The 19,368-nt window shown below is 31.6% G+C and overlaps 1 protein-coding gene and 1 pseudogene across 4 annotated transcripts; one reads left to right on the forward strand and one right to left on the reverse strand.

Annotated features, from left to right (window-relative positions):
• Nucleotides 1-3,743: 3,743 nt before the first annotated feature.
• LOC108813656 (subtilisin-like protease SBT2.5) lies at nucleotides 3,744-8,056 on the forward strand. 4 transcript variants are annotated; one of them, XM_018586280.2, is made up of 11 exons: nucleotides 3,744-3,943; nucleotides 4,641-4,844; nucleotides 4,944-5,088; nucleotides 5,158-5,552; nucleotides 5,646-5,741; nucleotides 5,820-5,892; nucleotides 6,033-6,318; nucleotides 6,397-6,722; nucleotides 6,796-7,063; nucleotides 7,131-7,412; nucleotides 7,482-8,056. In XM_018586280.2, exons 2-11 carry the CDS (start codon nucleotides 4,678-4,680, stop codon nucleotides 7,889-7,891), a joined length of 2,448 nt encoding a protein of 815 aa, XP_018441782.1. In that variant the 5' UTR covers nucleotides 3,744-3,943; nucleotides 4,641-4,677; the 3' UTR covers nucleotides 7,892-8,056. The 4 variants fall into 4 exon arrangements, with proteins under 4 accessions (XP_018441782.1, XP_056845290.1, XP_018441783.1 ...); XM_056989310.1 differs by having other exon boundaries at nucleotides 4,644-4,844; XM_018586281.2 differs by lacking the exon at nucleotides 3,744-3,943 and adding an exon at nucleotides 3,993-4,062.
• Nucleotides 8,057-8,108: 52 nt separating this feature from the next.
• On the reverse strand, nucleotides 8,109-11,706 carry LOC108808146 (glycosyltransferase BC10-like; annotated as a pseudogene).
• Between the last annotated feature and the right edge of the window lie 7,662 nt (nucleotides 11,707-19,368).

Below are 19,368 nucleotides of genomic sequence, written 5' to 3' on the forward strand. Positions count from 1 at the left end.
TATGTCTAGTGGTTGAAATTAAAACCAATTGTAACTAGTAGGTCCCACTTCTTCTTTTCTCTTCTTATCTTCTCTTTTCTCGATTTGTTTTTTCACAGATAAAAAAACATTAAAATTTACAGAAAAGTTCTTTCTAATGAAAAGAAAGATACACAATTTCTCTCATAATTTCAAACAAGAGTTTTTTCTATGACAAATAATCATTCATAAAAATAAAACAAAAAGAGGATCAAAATAATTTTGGAGTGGTGAAAAATCTCGTGATTTCTTCTCCAACTAATAACTGTCATTTTTTCTCTAACGAAAACTCTTTTGCCGGCGACCCCAAATCCTAAGCTCCATTGCAACATAGCTCTACCGCTATCCGCGTCACGGTCAAATCGTCTCCTCCTCGTTGTGGTCGTCATGCTCACGACTTTAGTTGTGGACGCTGGAATCGTCGTCGTTTAATGGCAGATCGAAGAGAAAGCTTCACTGAAGCAATAATGGTGAAATTTTGGTTATTTGCACATATGGTCCTCCAACTTTTGTTTATTCTCCAATTTCTCAAAATTCTATTATGTTCACAAATATTTTCTAAACTTTTAATTGTGCAATCCAGACCAAGCGAATGTTCTGATTTTGCAACACTGGTTTTGTTTTATTTTGTTTATGCCTCAGATATTTCTGATTTGCAATATTCTTCGATTTGGTCCCATAATTCATATGTTTACACTGATAAATTATCTATGCTACTTTATACATAAAATATCATTGATGTTGTCCACTATAAAAGCAAACATAAAACTCTAAAAGAATATCAATGATTTTGGGTGTCCATGTAGACACTAGCTATATTATGGATGCCTGGTAAAATTGATTTAGATGAAGTTTCAACTTTTAATTTTTATCCAATTTCATAACTTTAGCAATGTCTACATGTACACATGTGATTTGTCTTCCTTTTTTGAGTAACTACACTAGAAATAATATATAATATTATACATATGTACAAAGAGATGATTGTACACATGTACGCAAATGTTAAATGACCATTCATATACACATGTTAAAGGACCATTCCTGTAATTTACGTGTACATAAATAATATATAATATTGTACACATGTACACAACAATATGTACAATGTACACAACAATATGCACAATGTATACAACAATATGTACAATATTATATATATGTACATAAAACAAAACAAAACGGCAAAGAGATGATTGTACACATGTACGCAAATGTTAAATGATCATTCATGTACACATGTTAAAGGACCATTCATGTAATTCATAAACTCAAGATAATGTTAACATAATGTACATGTGGATTTTTTTTTCCATGTACACACATGTTAGAGGCATTCTTGAAATCTGACTGAACCCAAATATAATCCTTGACCCAAATATGTACATTATCATATTTATCGTACATATGTACACTTTCATATTTGTACACATGTACATTATTTATACTTTATCTTACACATACACAGTCAAGATGAATATGACATGTACATCATTATCATTATACAAGTATGATTTCACTATGTACGAAGATAATGAATAAAACAAATCAAGAAACCAGAGAGAAATTGCTCAAATGATGTATTACGTGTACACATGTACACTTCAGATTGTGTACACAGCCAAGTCGTATAGCAGTATATATGTGTACATGTAACTATCATTTAACAGAACACTATTATAAAAAAAATTCCATGTAGATATGTAAAATGATGTACACACACATATATGTATATCATTAGAACATGTGAATATGTAAAACGATGTAAACATACATATATATCATTAAAACATTGTACATATAGAAATTTTAAATGAGATTTGTATTTTTACTAGTCTATAGTCTTCTTATCTCCAGAACAACCAAATTATGAAGGAAAAAAATAAGGAGAAAAAAGGTAAAAAACTTTAAAAAATTGTAGGACCACTCTCGTTAGATAAATTGATTCTAGTTGATAATAATTGGTTTCTAGTCACAAAAAAATTACCTTAAAAGCACAAACTGCTCTAGATTGTAATTAAAATCTTAAAACTGCCTTAGAATGTAAAAAACTCTGATAATAATTGGTTTTTAATCACAAAAACCACCTCAAAAGCACAAACTGCTCTAGATTGTAATTAAAATCTTAAAACTGCCTTAAAGTGTAAAAAACTCCATTATAATTGAGTTGCTTAACGTTGGCCTGCTAATTATCAATTTAGTTTTCGCGTATAAGGCTGGACTATAACCAATTCTCTGATTGTATGGTCACTATAGACTATAGAGTAGATATTTACTCTTAACTTTTTATTACTCCAAATTCCACTGAAAAACACCAATCATAAAATACTATTTTCACTTATTTAATCTAGTTACTATTCAAAACAGGAAAAACATACGCAAAATTTTATTCTAAGGATTTGATTGGTATTAGAGCATCTCCAAGAGCAACCTTATATTTGAGGTTTGCTGAACCTTATATTTGAGGTTCGTGGGTGATCTTCTCCAATGGTGAATCTGAAAAAAAACCTTAAAAGTTTTATATTTTTTACATTATAGTCCTTATTTTAGATAAAAATAAAAAAGAAGCATAAAACTTTTATAACAACTAAAATCATACAACAAAAATATTATAAACAATATTTATTAATAAATATTACATTCTAACAGAAAATTACAAATAAATAAAAGATTTAAAATACATTATCATTCATTATTGTTATTATTTCTATAATGTTCCCATATTGTTTTGTATAATATTTGTTTAATATTATAAAATATTATGCTTTGTTTTTTATTTAAACATTTGTATATTTATTTAAATTTATATGTATAAATTTAATTTATAAGAACATATATAAAATATATAAAATATATAAAAGATACAAAACTATAAGGACTAAAATGATAAACAAAAAAGTTATCAAGATATTTTAAAAGATATACAAGTAGAAGGACTAAAAAATATGAAACCTCAAATATAAGGTTTTGTACAGTGAAACCTCAAATATAAGGTCTCACTATACAAAACCTTAAAATTTGAAGTTTTGAGGTTTCTCTTGGAGCACACAAAACCTTATATTTGAAGTTATAAGGTTGCTCTTGGAGATGCTCTTAGTGGGAGTAAAATATGGAGTAAAAAAAAGTGGAAAAGAGCTGAATGGGAAAAATAGTGTTTTTGCTTTATCTATTTAATGCTTTAGAAAAAAAATTAACATGTGGGCTTGCAACTCTTCTAAATTCAACCAGATTAAAAAACAATTTTAACTGTAAAAAAAATTACATGAGAATAAATTGTGGATCATCAGTTTTCTGAAACACCAATGTGGTTCCTAAAACATTTATCTCCCATTTATATCTCATATCTAAATTTCCTTGATGTTTGAATTCTAAAATAATCAAAATTTAAGTCTTCAAAATACTATACATATTATCAGATAAATAAAAAACTTTATAAGAATTTTTGATATAAAATAAGTAAAAATTGATTTTTATAAAGTGATTTAATGTCGAATAGGTAGAACCATCAACATTTAAAATTATTAATGTTTGTATAATTTGTAATAGCATAGTAAACATGTGTAAAATAACAATATCCTTTGAAACATTATTAACCCTAACGACCTTTTTTTCTTCTCCATTTCTACCCACTCAACACACACTCCATTCATCACTAACTCACAGTAAAAAAATCTTTTTTACTAACCTCACGTGTTCCTTTTATCTCTCTCATTTGCTAGATCTCTCTAGTCTTCAACAAAGAAACCCAGAATCAAAACCACTCCATTAAAGATCTGGGTTTCTTTCCTGCTAAATATGTAGTTAGTGACTAAAGTTGTAATCTTTCCATTTGATTTTTCGATCGTGACCCGACCCTTTTCGTCGAAAAAAGCTACTTTTGTGTCTGTTTTTGTTGGTTTGCTCTGTTTCGTCTCGTGAAGCAAATGTAAGTTGGTAGTACACATTATTTTTCTTTTTTGGATTTTTACTCTCTTCAAGCTACAGTTTATAAATATATACATTTTTTTCAGTGATGTTTATTCTTTGCTTGGATGGTTTGTGAAAGTAGGTTATTCTTTGATATTTTGATCTTATAAAAAATGTAGGCTTAAGAGTTTAAAGATTCTTTCTTCTTTGTTTTGTCACATTCATTGAAGAGCAATAGTTGTTATACTCTACTTACTCTTTTCGGTTTCTTCTTATATAAATGGTATAAGATAGAGCTGAACTTTCTTTGCTGGTTAATATTTTTAGGCAAACTTCTCTGGAGCAAGCCACTGTATGTTCTTTGTCTTCAACCTGTGGTTCAATGTTTTCTTTTTCTTTGGCTGGTTTAATATGTTAATGTTCCTTGTTTAGTCTCTTCCTTGTTTTTCTTATTTGGTGGTTTTCTCTCAGTTCTTTTGGATTTTCAGTAGCTTGATTATGTGTTTGTCTGTATCTTGTTTGAAAGATTGGTCCTTTTAGAACAAATCTATGTCCTTATCTCTCTGAAAAGATGGTATGAATTAGATGATTAGTGTATTTTTAATTGAATATTTATGTGGTTTGACTAGTGAAGTCATAGTTTCTATTGATAGTGGTATTGGACTCAGGATGCTAACGCATTCATTTGATTTTTGATGCTGCTGTTGAATCCACAGAAGAAGTAAAGCCAGAGCTTCATTTGTGCGAGCCAATATGGATATCTGGTTGGTAATTTTTGCCGTTTCCGCACTTCTTGTCACTGTGACAGCGGAGGTTTACATCGTGACCATGGAAGGAGAGCCAATCATAAGTTACAAAGGTGGAGAAAATGGTTATGAAGCAACTGCTGTTGAATCTGATGAGAAGATTGATACATCAAGGTACTTACAGATAGTTTCTCTTCTCCAATTGCAGTAATACCAACATCTAGATAGGTAAAGAACTGTCTATACATTGCTTGCTCTGTTACTTCTTTCCAGTGAATTGGTGACATCGTATGCTCGTCACTTAGAGAGGAAGCACGATATGATTCTTGGAATGCTCTTTGAAGAAGGATCATACAAAAAGCTCTACAGCTACAAACACCTTATAAATGGATTTGCAGTTCATGTTTCTCCTGAGCAGGTAAAAAAACAGAATATTTTGAGATCATCTCTACCTATTCTCTTACACTTATACACTATATTTGGTTAGGCAGAAACACTACGTCGCACCCCTGGAGTCAAATCTGTAAACAAAGACTGGAAAGTGAGGAGACTCACCACACACACACCAGAGTTTCTGGGACTTCCAACAGATGTTTGGCCAACAGGTGGTGGTTGGGAAAGAGCAGGAGAAGATATAGTTATAGGTTTTGTTGACTCTGGGATTTATCCGCACCACCCCAGTTTTGCCTCTCACCATAGATTACCTTATGGCCCTCTTCCTCATTACAAAGGGAAATGTGAAGAAGATCCTCATACAAAGAAGAGCTTCTGCAACAGGAAGATTGTTGGAGCTCAACATTTCGCTGAAGCTGCTAAAGCGGCTGGTGCATTTAACCCAAATATAGACTATGCATCTCCAATGGATGGTGATGGGCATGGAAGGTTCGTCTCTATGTTCTTATAGTCTCATATTGCAGTTAGGATCCTTTCACTGTACTAAGAAAATCTGATTCTTATTTCTTACTACTCTTGTAGTCATACAGCAGCTATAGCAGCTGGGAATAACGGTATTCCATTGAGAATGCACGGTTATGAATTTGGAAATGCAAGTGGAATGGCTCCACGTGCAAGGTAGGTGGATAGATAGTCCAAAATGAAACTTTATTTTTCTTTTCCTTCATAGGCCAAAAAAGCTAGATTTTGTTCCAGGATTGCTGTTTACAAGGCTCTTTACCGGCTTTTTGGAGGCTTTGTTGCTGATGTAGTTGCTGCTATTGATCAGGTAAGAGTTAAAACATAGCACAATTTAGAAAGGAACATAGCTTACTTTCAATGTCGATTAGTAGTTAGGGTAAATGATTTAGCAGCTGATTTCTATGGACAATGCCTTAGTTGATATTAATTAGAGATGTTAATGAGCAGGCTGTTCATGATGGAGTTGATATCCTGAGCCTCTCTGTTGGTCCCAACAGTCCTCCAACAACTACCAAGACAACGTTCTTGAATCCATTTGATGCTACACTTCTTGGAGCCGTGAAAGCTGGTGTCTTCGTTGCTCAAGCTGCTGGAAACGGAGGCCCATTTCCAAAGACTTTGGTTTCTTATAGCCCTTGGATAATGACTGTCGCAGCTGCAATTGATGATCGTAGATACAAGAATCATCTCACCCTTGGAAATGGAAAAATACTGGCTGGAATGGGATTATCACGTAAGATAGTATAAAAATAATGTTATTTTACATTCCAAGTTTTATGCTTTGATGAATTTGTTATGCGTTCTTCTGCAGCATCAACTCGGCCTCACAGGATGTACACTTTGGTTTCTGCAAATGATGTTCTGCTTGACTCATCTGTGTCCAAGTATAACCCATCTGATTGCCAGAGACCAGAAGTCTTTAACAAGAAACTTGTTGAAGGAAAGATTCTTCTCTGTGGATATTCTTTCAACTTCGTTGTTGGTACAGCTTCCATCAAGAAAGTTGTTGAAACCGTGAAGCATCTAGGAGCTGCTGGCTTTGTTCTTGTTGTTGAAAACGTTTCTCCAGGAACTAAGTTTGATCCTGTTCCTTCTGCTGTTCCAGGAATCTTGATTACAGATGTGTCTAAGTCAATGGTAGTGAGAGTTTGGATGTTTTCACTTACTCTAATGTTCTCAAAATCTGAAACTCTGTATTATGCATACATAGGACTTGATTGATTACTACAACGTCAGCACAACAAGAGATTGGACAGGAAGAGTTAAAAGCTTTAAAGCAGAGGGAAGTATAGGAGATGGTTTAGCACCTGTTCTTCACAAATCATCACCTCAAGTGGCATTGTTCTCAGCAAGAGGACCCAATACAAAAGATTTCAGCTTTCAAGATGCTGATCTTCTTAAACCGGATATTCTTGCACCCGGTTATCTAATATGGGCTGCTTGGTGTCCAAATGGAACAGACGAGGCTAATTATGTTGGCAAGTACTGAACCTAACTCGTGAAGATTATTTTGAAACAAAACTAAAGTTTCTTACTCTTGAGCAGGTGAAGGATTTGCTTTGATATCAGGAACAAGCATGGCTGCACCACACATAGCTGGGATAGCTGCACTTGTGAAGCAGAAGCATCCTCAATGGAGTCCAGCTGCTATCAAATCAGCTTTGATGACAACCTCAAAAGTCATGGATAGAGCCGGAAGGCTTCTCCAGGCACAGCAGTATTCAGATACTGAAGCTGTAACGCTTGTTAAAGCCACTCCTTTTGACTACGGAAGCGGTCATGTCAATCCAAGTGCTGCTTTGGATCCTGGTCTTGTCTTTGATGCAGGTAATTGTTCCTCTGTTTTTTTTTTTCATCAATGATGTACAAAGATCTCTGATGGATATTCTCTTGTAGGTTATGAGGACTATCTAGGATTCTTGTGCACAACGCCAGGGATTGATGCACATGAGATAAGAAACTACACCAACACGCCTTGCAACTATGAGATGAAACATCCATCAAACTTCAATGCAGCATCTATCGCCATTTCTCACCTTGTGGGGACACAGACCGTTATAAGAAGAGTGACGAATGTGGCCGAGGTGGAAGAAACATACACAATAACAGCTAGGATGCAGCCTTCTATAGCCATTGAAGTGAACCCTCCAGCAATGACTCTTAGACCTGGCGCTTCTAGAAGTTTCTCTGTCACTCTGACAGTGAGATCGATTTCTGGAGTGTACAGCTTTGGAGAGGTGAAGTTGAAAGGTAGCAGAGGGCATAAAGTGAGGATTCCTGTGGTGGCTCTTGGACATAAGCGCTGATGAACAAATGTTGTTGTGTTTGTAATATTATTTTTTGTAATAAGAATGTAGTTCTAGAGAGTTCTGTCAGAGAAATGAAAATTGCTTAATAGCAATTTGTATAATTAATATAGAACTACACTTTTGGAGCCAGTGAAATAAAATCAAATGAAAACACTTCAAACACTTCTCAAAATCACAACAATATTATCTGCTCTTTAAACAACTTTGAAACGAGTTACATCTTCTAGTGAGGTTTATGCAGTATGGTTGTGTAGTTTGAGAAAAGGTCGATAAGTTTATCAAGAGTATCTGCATGGAACTTCCTTCCAAAGAGATAGCAAGGTCTTTTGATTCCATTCCACATGCATTGCGTCCATGTTACTACACCCTGTGTTTTCAGACACCAAAAAAAAGAGAGTACTATAATCTCGTCTAATGTTAAATTTATAGCTGATTATAAGTGGAGATTGATTGGTTTTAAATCTTTTACCGCTTTCTCACTTGTAACGTGTGAAACTGCGTCAATGGACTGCAAATGAATCATAAGGTAGTCAGTGAATATTTTTAAGAGACTAATCATTAGCAGTTTTAGTTTAGTGTTAATACCATGAGGTTCTTGAGTAACTCGTGTGTGATGTCTTCGGGCATGTATGTTTTTGGATGCCACTTTTTCTCAGACCAATCAACATATGTCAGAGTCCAGTTAGCAATGCCACCAGGATCAAGCATCTGATGTGAGAGATTTATTACACCAATGGATATATTATAGATAAATAAAATACAAAAGAATGGAACATTTTCTTTTTTAGCTAAAGAGTCGGAACATATTCTTACATGGAAGAGCGTTGGCAGGTAATGTTCATCCGCAATGCAGTACTTGTTACCCTCTACACCTGGCTGAAAAAAAAAAATAAGACGCTTCCTATTACTTTGGCTAATAACCACTACATATATATAATCGACAAAAGAAAGTAAGAAACATCTATTTTGAAGGTAGGGTCGTTACTCACCCCACAGTAGTCCCGGAATTTTGAGTAGTATAGACTGTCTGCCGCAGTTATAACTGCATGCTGACGCTTCATGGAAAACCACTACACAGATTGTTGAAAAACTCTCTATGAGTTAAAGGTGCTTCTCAAAATTTTGCAGATATAATGTGTAAAACTGATGATTTTAGTTAGTCCTGGGTGTACAGTTGGGGTTGTTTTTTTCCCGGTTTTTGATTGCTCTCACTGGTAACCACAAAAAGAATAGGAAAAATGGAATGAAAAAGGAATAAAATAAAAGAAAATTCATTCCTCTTCTAATTTCATAAGGAATAATTGTAGTCTTTTATTCCATAAATCTTAAGGAATGTTAAGGAATCATAGGTAACAAATATTCCTTGTAAATGGTGTAAATTGTAAAGAATGCTAAGGAATTAGTTATTTCCACACATTCCCTTGGTCACCATTTGGTGTATATTTGATACCTGAACCGTTCGAGTATTTATGATTTTTGATTCTTTTGGTTTGAATAATAAAATTGGAAATCAGCTGATACTCGAAAAGATTTTGAGTCCAATTCGATTTGTTTTTTAATAATTTTAAATAATTCAGATAAAATATCTTGTTTTGGATAAATAATTTAGAGTTTTTGAATAAAATATTTGTTAATTCAGATCGCTCAAAAAAAAAGCATAGTTATATTATCTCAGATATTTCGGCTAATAAATAAATATTCAAGTAATTCGTTTTTTCTGGTAATATACAAGTCTTTGTAATTTAGTGATCTTGCATGTATTTTGAGTACTTGAAACATAGTTATTACCTGTGAACCCTTTCTAAAATCTTCCTTTGGAATTTCGGGCAACATGTGATACGTATGCCTGCCGGTTCCATGTCGACCAGGATCGTAAAAGCTGAAGAGTAAGTGAAAATTATATATTAGTATAGAGATGCCGGATACAGTTCTGATATTACAACTTGAACAAATGACTTTACCAGTCAACATAGCTGACATTGATGTACATCATATAGTTGTACATGTATTCAAAACTTTGGAGTGGCACACAACTGCAATAGCAAGAAACACTTTCAAGTCGGTTACTTAGTGCAACCTCAGAATAATCAGTAAGAAGAGAAATAAAATTCAATGAGATTACCTATCAGAGAGTAAAACGAATTGCTGATTTCGAGGATCTCTAAGAGCACGGGCCAGCAAACGCTTCTCAGCGTCGATCATTGATATTGTACCCCAGACCACCTTCAGGAAACATATAGTAAAAAAATCAATGATTGATCAATTTATAGAGTTATTGTATCCTAGAAAACTTTTAGACTTATAACTATAATATTTTATTATTTATATAGTTATCAATTTGTAAATATTTATATTAAAAAGATGAGAATTGATTTTACGATATTATATATTCACTAATCTTACAGTTTTAAAATTTATCTATTATTAGATTATTTATATATATTGAAAATATGTATCATCGAACATAAATGTGTATTTAGATATATTTCAAGAAATTAACACAAATACTGAAATAAAAATAAAAGGTAGTGATGAATTTCATTAATTAAAAAAAGATTAAAAATTACCTTATTTTTTATGATTATATAAAATTTTATATATATTATATAATCTAATTATGAATTTGTAATTTTAACGAGACCATATATATACTTAAGATTTTGAGAAATTTTATTTTATTTTTATCAAATTATATTACATTTATATTGGTCCAAATTGAAATTAAATTTTTATTAATTTATTTTATTTATCAATTTATGAATTTTTAATTTATAAAGTATATTGTATATGATTCCTGGTACCACATGAAAATTAATACAAAAGCTAGAGGAGTTCATGATAAGTCATTCCAAACCAGAGAGAGATGACATGATATCCACAGATATAGACATCAGAGACAGACCTCATCACTTGGAATTTCACGGTTAACAAAGTAACGACTGGTGTGAATCGGCGTATCCTTTGATGCATGGATAAACACAGAGAACTTCCCTTCATGACCCTGTTAGGCCTCAAATAAACGCAGAGACACAAAATAACTGCAAGTGTTCGTAAGGCCTAAATGTGATGTATTATTCTAGACAAACACTACTTGAAAGAGTTCACTGTAATTCTTTTAAATTTTCTAGGATTTCAATTAAAAATAGTAATCGTCTCAAGATGATGACTCTCATTAGTCTATCTTGAATCAGATCCCACTTGTAGCTGATAATAGAACTTTTTTGATACGTAATTAGGATCAGCAAACAAACAAAACTCTAATACCAAATTAAATTTCATGATCATCATATCTAACTTTAAACTAATTGATAGTAACTGAATGAACCAAATAGTTTTCTATATTAGTGTTAGTCCTTTTAAACTTTTGACGTGAGATCTCAACACTTCCTACCATAAGTACTACTATAAGAAACCTAACACAATATGCAGGGAAGAGATTAGCTTACCCGGAAAAAGAGATCCCACAACTTTTCAAAAGGCAATGTACCCGGAGTTAAGAACATAAATGCAATCTTAGAAGTCTCTTTTATAATACGAGGGGAGTTTAAGACTTCCCTAATCACTACACGAGTTGTGATCTCGTCATAAGAAAACTCCGGCGAGGTTGGAATCCAATCAGTGAGCCCCTTACAACATTTAGACGAAAGTATATAACAAGCAGCTTTGCTGTGATGAGGGAACATGTAAGCACCAATTACAAACATTGTTATCAACGAAACCACTGCGATGATCCATACTGACTTCTCTGTACGGTGGCGAGAACCAGGCATATAACTTTTTCTGCCTAGACGCCACCCTCTAATTGCCTTCATCTCATAAACGAACTCAAACTCAAATCTGGAGGAATAATTTTCTAGAACCGGTTGAAACCTAAAGTTACATAGAAAAACAAAACATATTTTTGAATATCAAAACTATTCCATACAAACCAAAACACAAGGAAACGACAGAGATACGGAGAACAAGCAAAGACTAGACATGATGCAGTATTGAAAACTAATCCAGAATTATCCTTCAAACTTTTCCAAGCTTCCAAAAAAAATAATAATAATAATACAAATGCATCAAACCAGAATTGTGAAATCTCCAAATTGATACCTTATATACTTGATGAAGAGTCTTCTTGTGACCCAAGAGATGATGTAATAACAAGCGAGAATGAATAAAGATTATTCTACTGTTATAAAATATAAATTTTGTACTATTATGTATATTTATACTATTCTCTGTAGAACAAAAATGTTTCATATTTAGTAATTTTGTTTATTGCTCTTATTAACATTTATTGTGCTAGTCATAAACTAATAATTGATTGAACTTTGTAATATTATAATATACAATTTTTAATTGCATTTAATATGTATGAACTAAAAATAGATTTGTATCTCTTAAAGAAGTGAATAGTTTCAAAGCAACATATTATATTTACTCAAATATAGTATATAATATCATATTTAATGTTTTTCATAAATTTTAGGAATCTAACTGTAAATGAAAATACCAAAATCTAAATTAGAAAGTAGTCTCAAATACAATATATATTGACATTATGTAAGTAAACTGCAAAAACAATAGAGTAGAGTTCAACATTTTATATAGAAATACATACCTAGAATGAAATGCATTATGTTTAGTATAGATTATAGACATTGTAGATATTAAAGCTTATTAAATTTTTAATAAATTTGTATCTGTTTCCAAAATTTAATTCTAGTATATGCAAAAATCTGTGTTTCCACTAAAATAACAAATCTAAAGTGCATTTTATTAAAATGGAAATATATGGTTTGAAACTATAACTAACATTTAATCATTGTATTATTTATAATTAGTGTCATTACATTTTTATTTAGATTATTATGTATAATTACAGTTAATTTAGTTATACTAAAATTGGTCACACATTTAAATATCAAATCTTATGAAAAAATATTTTCCTAAGATCTAGTGAATTACAATGGAAGATTCAAAGAAATTATTCCCAAAATAAATAAATATCAATATATAACAAATCCTAAATTGGCTAAAATTGATCAATGGCTTATATAAGTGTTGTATTTTTAATGGATATTTGGATCCGTAATCCAAAAAGAGAGTAACAATTTTTATTTTGTTATCTTTTAAAAATATTAAATGTATAATTTATTTTTTGTAACTATATCTTGTAAAAAAAACTTATATTTCAATATAAAGACTCACATATGATCGTATTGTATAGTTTTAGGATTCATATTTTGGATTTAAGTAAATTAAAGATTTAAGAAATGGGCTAACTAACATATTAACTTCTTTAAAATAATTATTAAAATAAATATTAACCAATATATGTTAGATTTTTTTAAAACAGGTTAGTTCATTTCAATTTTAAAACATGAAAATAAACCAAAAACTGGGTGAGACAGTTTAAATACACAAAGTATCTTAGTTTGATTAATAAAAATTTACTTATGTAAAATTTTAGTTAAATTTTTAGAATATTATAATGGAAAAATTAATTCAATATATGAAAAATATTTTATATAGTAAAAATATAAAATATAATAAACCAATGAAATACAAATTAAATTTTCACTGATTTTTTTTTGTCAAACAGATTATACTAAAACTTAAAGAGAAAGGTTCATGGCCCCGGGCCTAAAAGGTAACTCACTGGGGTAAGAGTGAGAGAACCCCTTAGGGTTTGTTTAATCCAACAATCGGCTTGAAGGTTTTGCAGACAAGAGAGAAAAGAGAAAGATATATCGACGAAAACATAAGTTTTTGTGGATAACGTTAAGGATTCCAAATATCTCTTTACTATGCATGTCGTTGTTGATTGCTCTGATGAGCGTTGAGTTGTCAGAGAGCATCTTGATCCTTGAGAGACCGAGATTCACTGCTGCGATGAGTCCAAGTTGCAGAGCTAGAGCTTCCGCGATGATAGGAGAATTGACGAAAACTTGGGGTGTGGCTCCTTGCTTGATCGTTGAGTTCGTTGAATCCGAGATGATCCACGCTAATCCCACCTTGTTTGAATATTTGTCCCAAGCCGCATCTGATCGACAGATTGGGATCTGGATCCTTGCATGTTGGTGATCTTGTCTTGTGTTTTTTCCAGCTAACGGTTTAGCCCTTGATTCTTTAGTCAATGAGCGAAGTTCCATTCTCTTGTTAGGCGTAATACTTTTGCTATGACTTCCTCTTGTGTTAGGTGTTAGTTTTCAAATATCAGTTTATTTCATGCTGTCTAGAGGGCCCGACAAATCCATGGAAGTATGCTACCTGTGATTCCAGAGGGTGGTACAAATATGCTCTTTCTAAAGGCTACCATAGCGTCTTTGAAATCTATTGGTGTAGCTAACTACTTTGTGTAAAAGTATCTTCTTCCAAACATATTTAGCAAAAGGATACTCAAAGAAAAAATGCATTGTTGATTCCTTTTCCTTACATCTCACACAAAGACCTTGATCTTGGATTCATCTTCTTTGTAGGTTCTCTCCTAAAGGGAGGACTCTTTGGATGATGGACCAAATGAGAACTTTCATTTTTTGAGAGCAGTCACTGGACCAGACGTCTCGTACCCAATCTAAAGACTCAGACAATGGGGTTTGATTTATACCTCTATTCATTGACGCTATGGAGTAGCCTGGCTTCGTTGAGTAGACCTCTGAACTGGTTGGCTTCCAAATGAAAATATCCTCTGCTCCTGCTTTGCTCGGTTTGAGGCAAAGGACATGATCTGATAAGTGAGGTAGGATTTCTTTCACTTTCTTGGTGTTCCGTTGCATATCATCCGTTAGGAGGTCTACTATTGTTAAGTCTAGCTCTGCTTCTAGTATGGGTCCAAATGGTTTTATCTGACCGTTAGAGATATCCATGAGTCTTTTCATACTCTAGTTGTCTGTCCGTTACTGATAGCTTTTCCTAGATGCTCTTTCACAAGGTCTCTTCAGTGTAGGATGCTTCTCCATCCGTGTGAGCATGTAGTTGATGTTTCTGTGTTTAGAAAAGTTGTTTAGGACAGTATTTTCACAATAGAATTCTTGCTAGTATACTTCCGGGGTTTGTTAGGATTCTCTATGCTTGCTTAGCTAGAAGTGCTTGGTTGAACAATTGTATATCTCTAAAGCCTAGATCTCCTTCCGCCTTAGGTTTTGACATCTTGTCCCACGACACCCTAACACATTTTCTTCTGTTCATCAGAGTCGTCCCACCCAGAACCGTGTTAGTACTGACTAGATATGTTTACATAAATTTACGGGCAATTTAAAGCAGGACATCGAGTAGGTTGGGATCGCAGTGAACTCCGATTTAAGCATTGTGAGTTTACCAGCTTTCGATAGGAATCTGGTGGAGCGAGTTGATACTCTCTGCCTGATCTTCAACGAGAGAATACAACATTAATTTATAGAAATATTAGGATTTTCGCAAAAATAAAGGAGCACTACTATCACTGCCTTCATGAATCACAAAATTGCTAAACCTAGTCTTTGCTGAAAACAACAAGTTACGTTTTTATTTTTTTGACTGCACTAATTTAACACTTGTCTGGAGACAATAACAGCCATTTTTTCCATTTAGTAATGTTTTATAACGCCAATAGTTTTGTGAGCAAGTGATAATTTTATTCTTTTGATTAGTATAATCCAATATTTTGAGTGTAGGATTAGTTGGGTCTTGTGTGATTGAAATAATGAAGTTTGAAGGTCTAACTCGTGTTGAAAAAGCATAAAGGTAATTAAATTAGTTTTATAAGATAATCGATTTGTCTAATAGTACAATTACAACAGATGATGAAGTCTCTAGCTAGCATATCATCTTTTCTCATGATGACCTCTAGTTTCTGTATAGTCTCAGTTTCCCACTTAATGTCTCACTTATAGCCATTAATCTGTAATCCCCTTAGTATTAATAGAGGAGCAATTAAAAAAAACAACTTTTAAAGAGTAGAATTATTACCATGTTGCCATTTTGTATAGGTGTCTTCCTCACAATACACCTCAGCCTTCCTATACATTAATCCTTAAATTACTAGATTATTTACATCAATTGCCATTGGTATGTCACAAATTTACAGCATGATTTTTCATTACATTTTGACTATAATTACTGATTTTTGTTCTTGATGACCTAATCTATGGAACGTAGTGGTAACTGAAACCAATTAATGATTGATAGCTAACTATTTCTATAATTACGACTATGACTTATTCAAAATGTAAATGTTAATGTGTCTCGCTCTCTTTCTAAAATGTTAACGTTTTTTTGTTTAAATTTTTACAATACGAAAATGCAATTAATATTCCACCATCTAGAAGTCTTTTGGTTCTGGTCCACAATTTGTATTCTATAATAAAAAATAAAAAAATCAATATTAAAATGCTAGATCAGTGGTTTACATCTTAATTTAATTTACCGGTTTTCTCAATTGAGAGTAATGTATATAGTATTTTCGGGATTTTAGAAGATCATAATTTTATTGAATTAAACATTCAGGAAGCATATTATTGGATTACACCACACAAATACTTAAACACGTAACTGTTCATTTTATTGAATTAAACATTCAGGAAGCGCAGGTCTTATCCTAGCAGTATTGGCAAATTAATTGGATGGTAATATTTAATACTTATTGTATAAAATAATATTTCAACCCTATATATACTTTATCTATAATAACACATTTTTGTATTTTTTTGCAAGGTCGCTTCAAGAAGCTTACTAACATTGATGGATTTTCAAAAGTTGTTTTTGAACCAAACGGTGTTCCAGAAATCGATGCTTTCAAGAAGAGGTATTATATTTAATTTCTATGCCTTTCTTAATTAAATTTGTAAATAGTTATACTACTAACCTTTGTTTGTTCTCTTTATAGGATTGCAGACAATGGAGTTTAATTTCTATAAGTGGCGATTCTTTTTTTTAATGTTTTTTTAATTTTTTTGCGCTCCTTTTCTGCTTTATTATTAATAGTACTTTAATGTCTTATTTATGTTTTTAAAAATATTATTCAGCATTTATTTTATGTCAACAATTATGTCTTATAAGTTTCAAATGAATGACCCATTTCAAACTTGAGATATATTTTTATATTTTAAAACAAATACAAATTCATAAAGTAATCTTATTTTAATCCAATATGTCGATCCTCAACTTTTCAACATAAGACATGATATTTGTTATTTGTATCCTCTAATGCATATATTCGTGTTATCATTGTCTCACTTTTATCATATTTTACATATTCATACTATACATGTATATTAACAATTTAAAAAATATTACGTACGTAAAATAATTTATTAATTTTTTCACCCCGCGCAAGGCGCGGGTCATATCCTAGTTATAATAATATACTAGAACCTTATGTATTTATCCACTAGCATACCCTCCATATCAATTTTTCTCATTTCGTTCTTATCTCTCGCAACCAAGTTGTTACAACTCTCATTATTTCAAAACTATATATATATTTTCTATATTTTTTATTTGTTTTATGCAACCTTGGATATAGTCAAAAAGTGTACAACTTTTGAATTTGTAGTTTCTTGTAAATTTTGGTACATTGGAACTACTTCTTCTTCATGTTCAATAATTGATTTTGGGTTTTTGACACCGCCGCAGAGACGAAGCAGATGAAGAGTGGATTTCTTGTGAATGTTGTAATCAGAGACATTGCAGCTATCTTCTAGTTGTTTTTCTGCAAAACTCAACCGTTGCTGGTACATTGAGATTCATTCATTTTCTTGAATTTTTGCCTTGGTACTGTGGATGGTGTTAGAGGATACAACTTCGAGGAATACTGTCATCCCTGTCAATGTTTTCACAAAGATTTGAAATAGTTATTCGATCCTCTTTCCCCTTTTTATAGGTCTATCATATATACTATCGACATTATGGCCACCATCAATGCATTGACACATGAAACTCTGAAGTCTATCAATTTCCAACTTTGATAAAGTATTAATATTTTATGCGGATCACACTTTTGATATTGCACCTTTTCATTTCCTCTTCTTGACTGTGATGGCGAAGGGCTAGCATTTGTTCAGCAGTTGAAGCATCTTTGCTGAGAAGAATCAATTCATCTATGGTATATTAAGTTTTTTTTTCTGGTCAAATCTATGGTACATTAAGTTATGATGATAAAAGAAATCAATAAATAGACACAAATTCTTCCTCGCTCACCTTTCACCTGCTAGCATATTCTTCATATCTCTTCTTATCATTTCGTTCTTCTGAAATCTCTCTCAACCAAGTTGTCACAACTCTCATTATTTCAAGATTATATATATATATATATATATATATATTTTTCTCTTCTTTTCATTTATTTTATGTAATCTTAGATATGGTCAAAAAGTGATTTCTTTTATTTTGCATTTTCTTGTAAATTTTCGATACATTGTTTTACAAATATGTAAGAAAATCACCGTGAAATTGGTGTTGAATCAAACAAAATAAGTTTCATAATATATTTTCCAATTTTTTCATTTGTTTTCTTTTGTGTATAAGATGTTGAATGTGTATGAGTTATGGTCCTGGAAGATCTATGGTGGAACTCTTTTAGTTAAAAAAAATTAAAATCATAACTAGTTATTTAGTGAAATCATCTATAAAAATAAATGTAGATTGCAGAAAAGATCAGCAGAAGGCATAGGTGTTGATACTATCAAATTATTAATCATTTAACTTCTTAATTACTCCCAACTAGCAAATCAAATGGGACCAACCTTGGCTGTATCAAGAAGGTGGCGTTTTCGAAACTTCAAAGATCCTAAAGAAGATCATGCGTTATGTAAAATACTCGCTTAAACCAAAAGGTATATTATTCTAACTAATAAAAATGTACCAAACGGTCGATTACCTAAAAGCAACACTTTTGATTATGCATAAAAGATAGGCATGTACAATCCGGATATCGGTTCGGTTTCAAGTTTTTTTTTAGGTATTTCAGTTTATAAAAAGTAGGAACCATATTAATACCATATCTATTTTGATTTGTTTCGGTTTGTATACCTTCGGTCTTCGGTTTATTCGATTTTATACCAAAAAACCATATATATATTTTTATATTTTATAATATTTTGTGAAATTTATTTTATATGACTAGATCTCGGCTTTAAGATAGTAACATGCAGCTATTTTGGTTAGTAAATAGACTAACTTTTATTTTTTTCTTTTACTATTTTAATAATTAATAAACATATTCAGCTAATAATATTGATAATTTTTATAGAATAAAAATAAAAAAAATTACTAATCTATAATATTATTATTTAACTAAATATTAGCACACATATTTGAAAACAAACAGTAAAAAATATGTTCTGTTTAATTTAATAAAAATGAAAAATAACTTTTAACTTGAAAAAATATTAAATTATTATGATCATCATTTCAAGTATGAAGATCATATCAATAAAATAAATTATATATATTACTAATTATATTATGTAATTTACATATAGTTATACTATTATATTTTAATTGAT

Source organism: Raphanus sativus, chromosome 6 (assembly GCF_000801105.2).
Source record: "Raphanus sativus cultivar WK10039 chromosome 6, ASM80110v3, whole genome shotgun sequence".
NCBI lineage: Eukaryota > Viridiplantae > Streptophyta > Magnoliopsida > Brassicales > Brassicaceae > Raphanus > Raphanus sativus.

Bases quoted from the DNA above. Each gene is read 5' to 3' on its own strand.
- LOC108813656 (XM_018586280.2), top strand. From the start codon at position 4,678: ATGGATATCTGGTTGGTAATTTTTGCCGTTTCCGCACTTCTTGTCACT. The intron at 5,089-5,157 runs GTAAAAAAACAG...ATATTTGGTTAG, and splicing joins TTCATGTTTCTCCTGAGCAG to GCAGAAACACTACGTCGCAC. The intron at 7,064-7,130 runs GCAAGTACTGAA...ACTCTTGAGCAG, and splicing joins AGACGAGGCTAATTATGTTG to GTGAAGGATTTGCTTTGATA.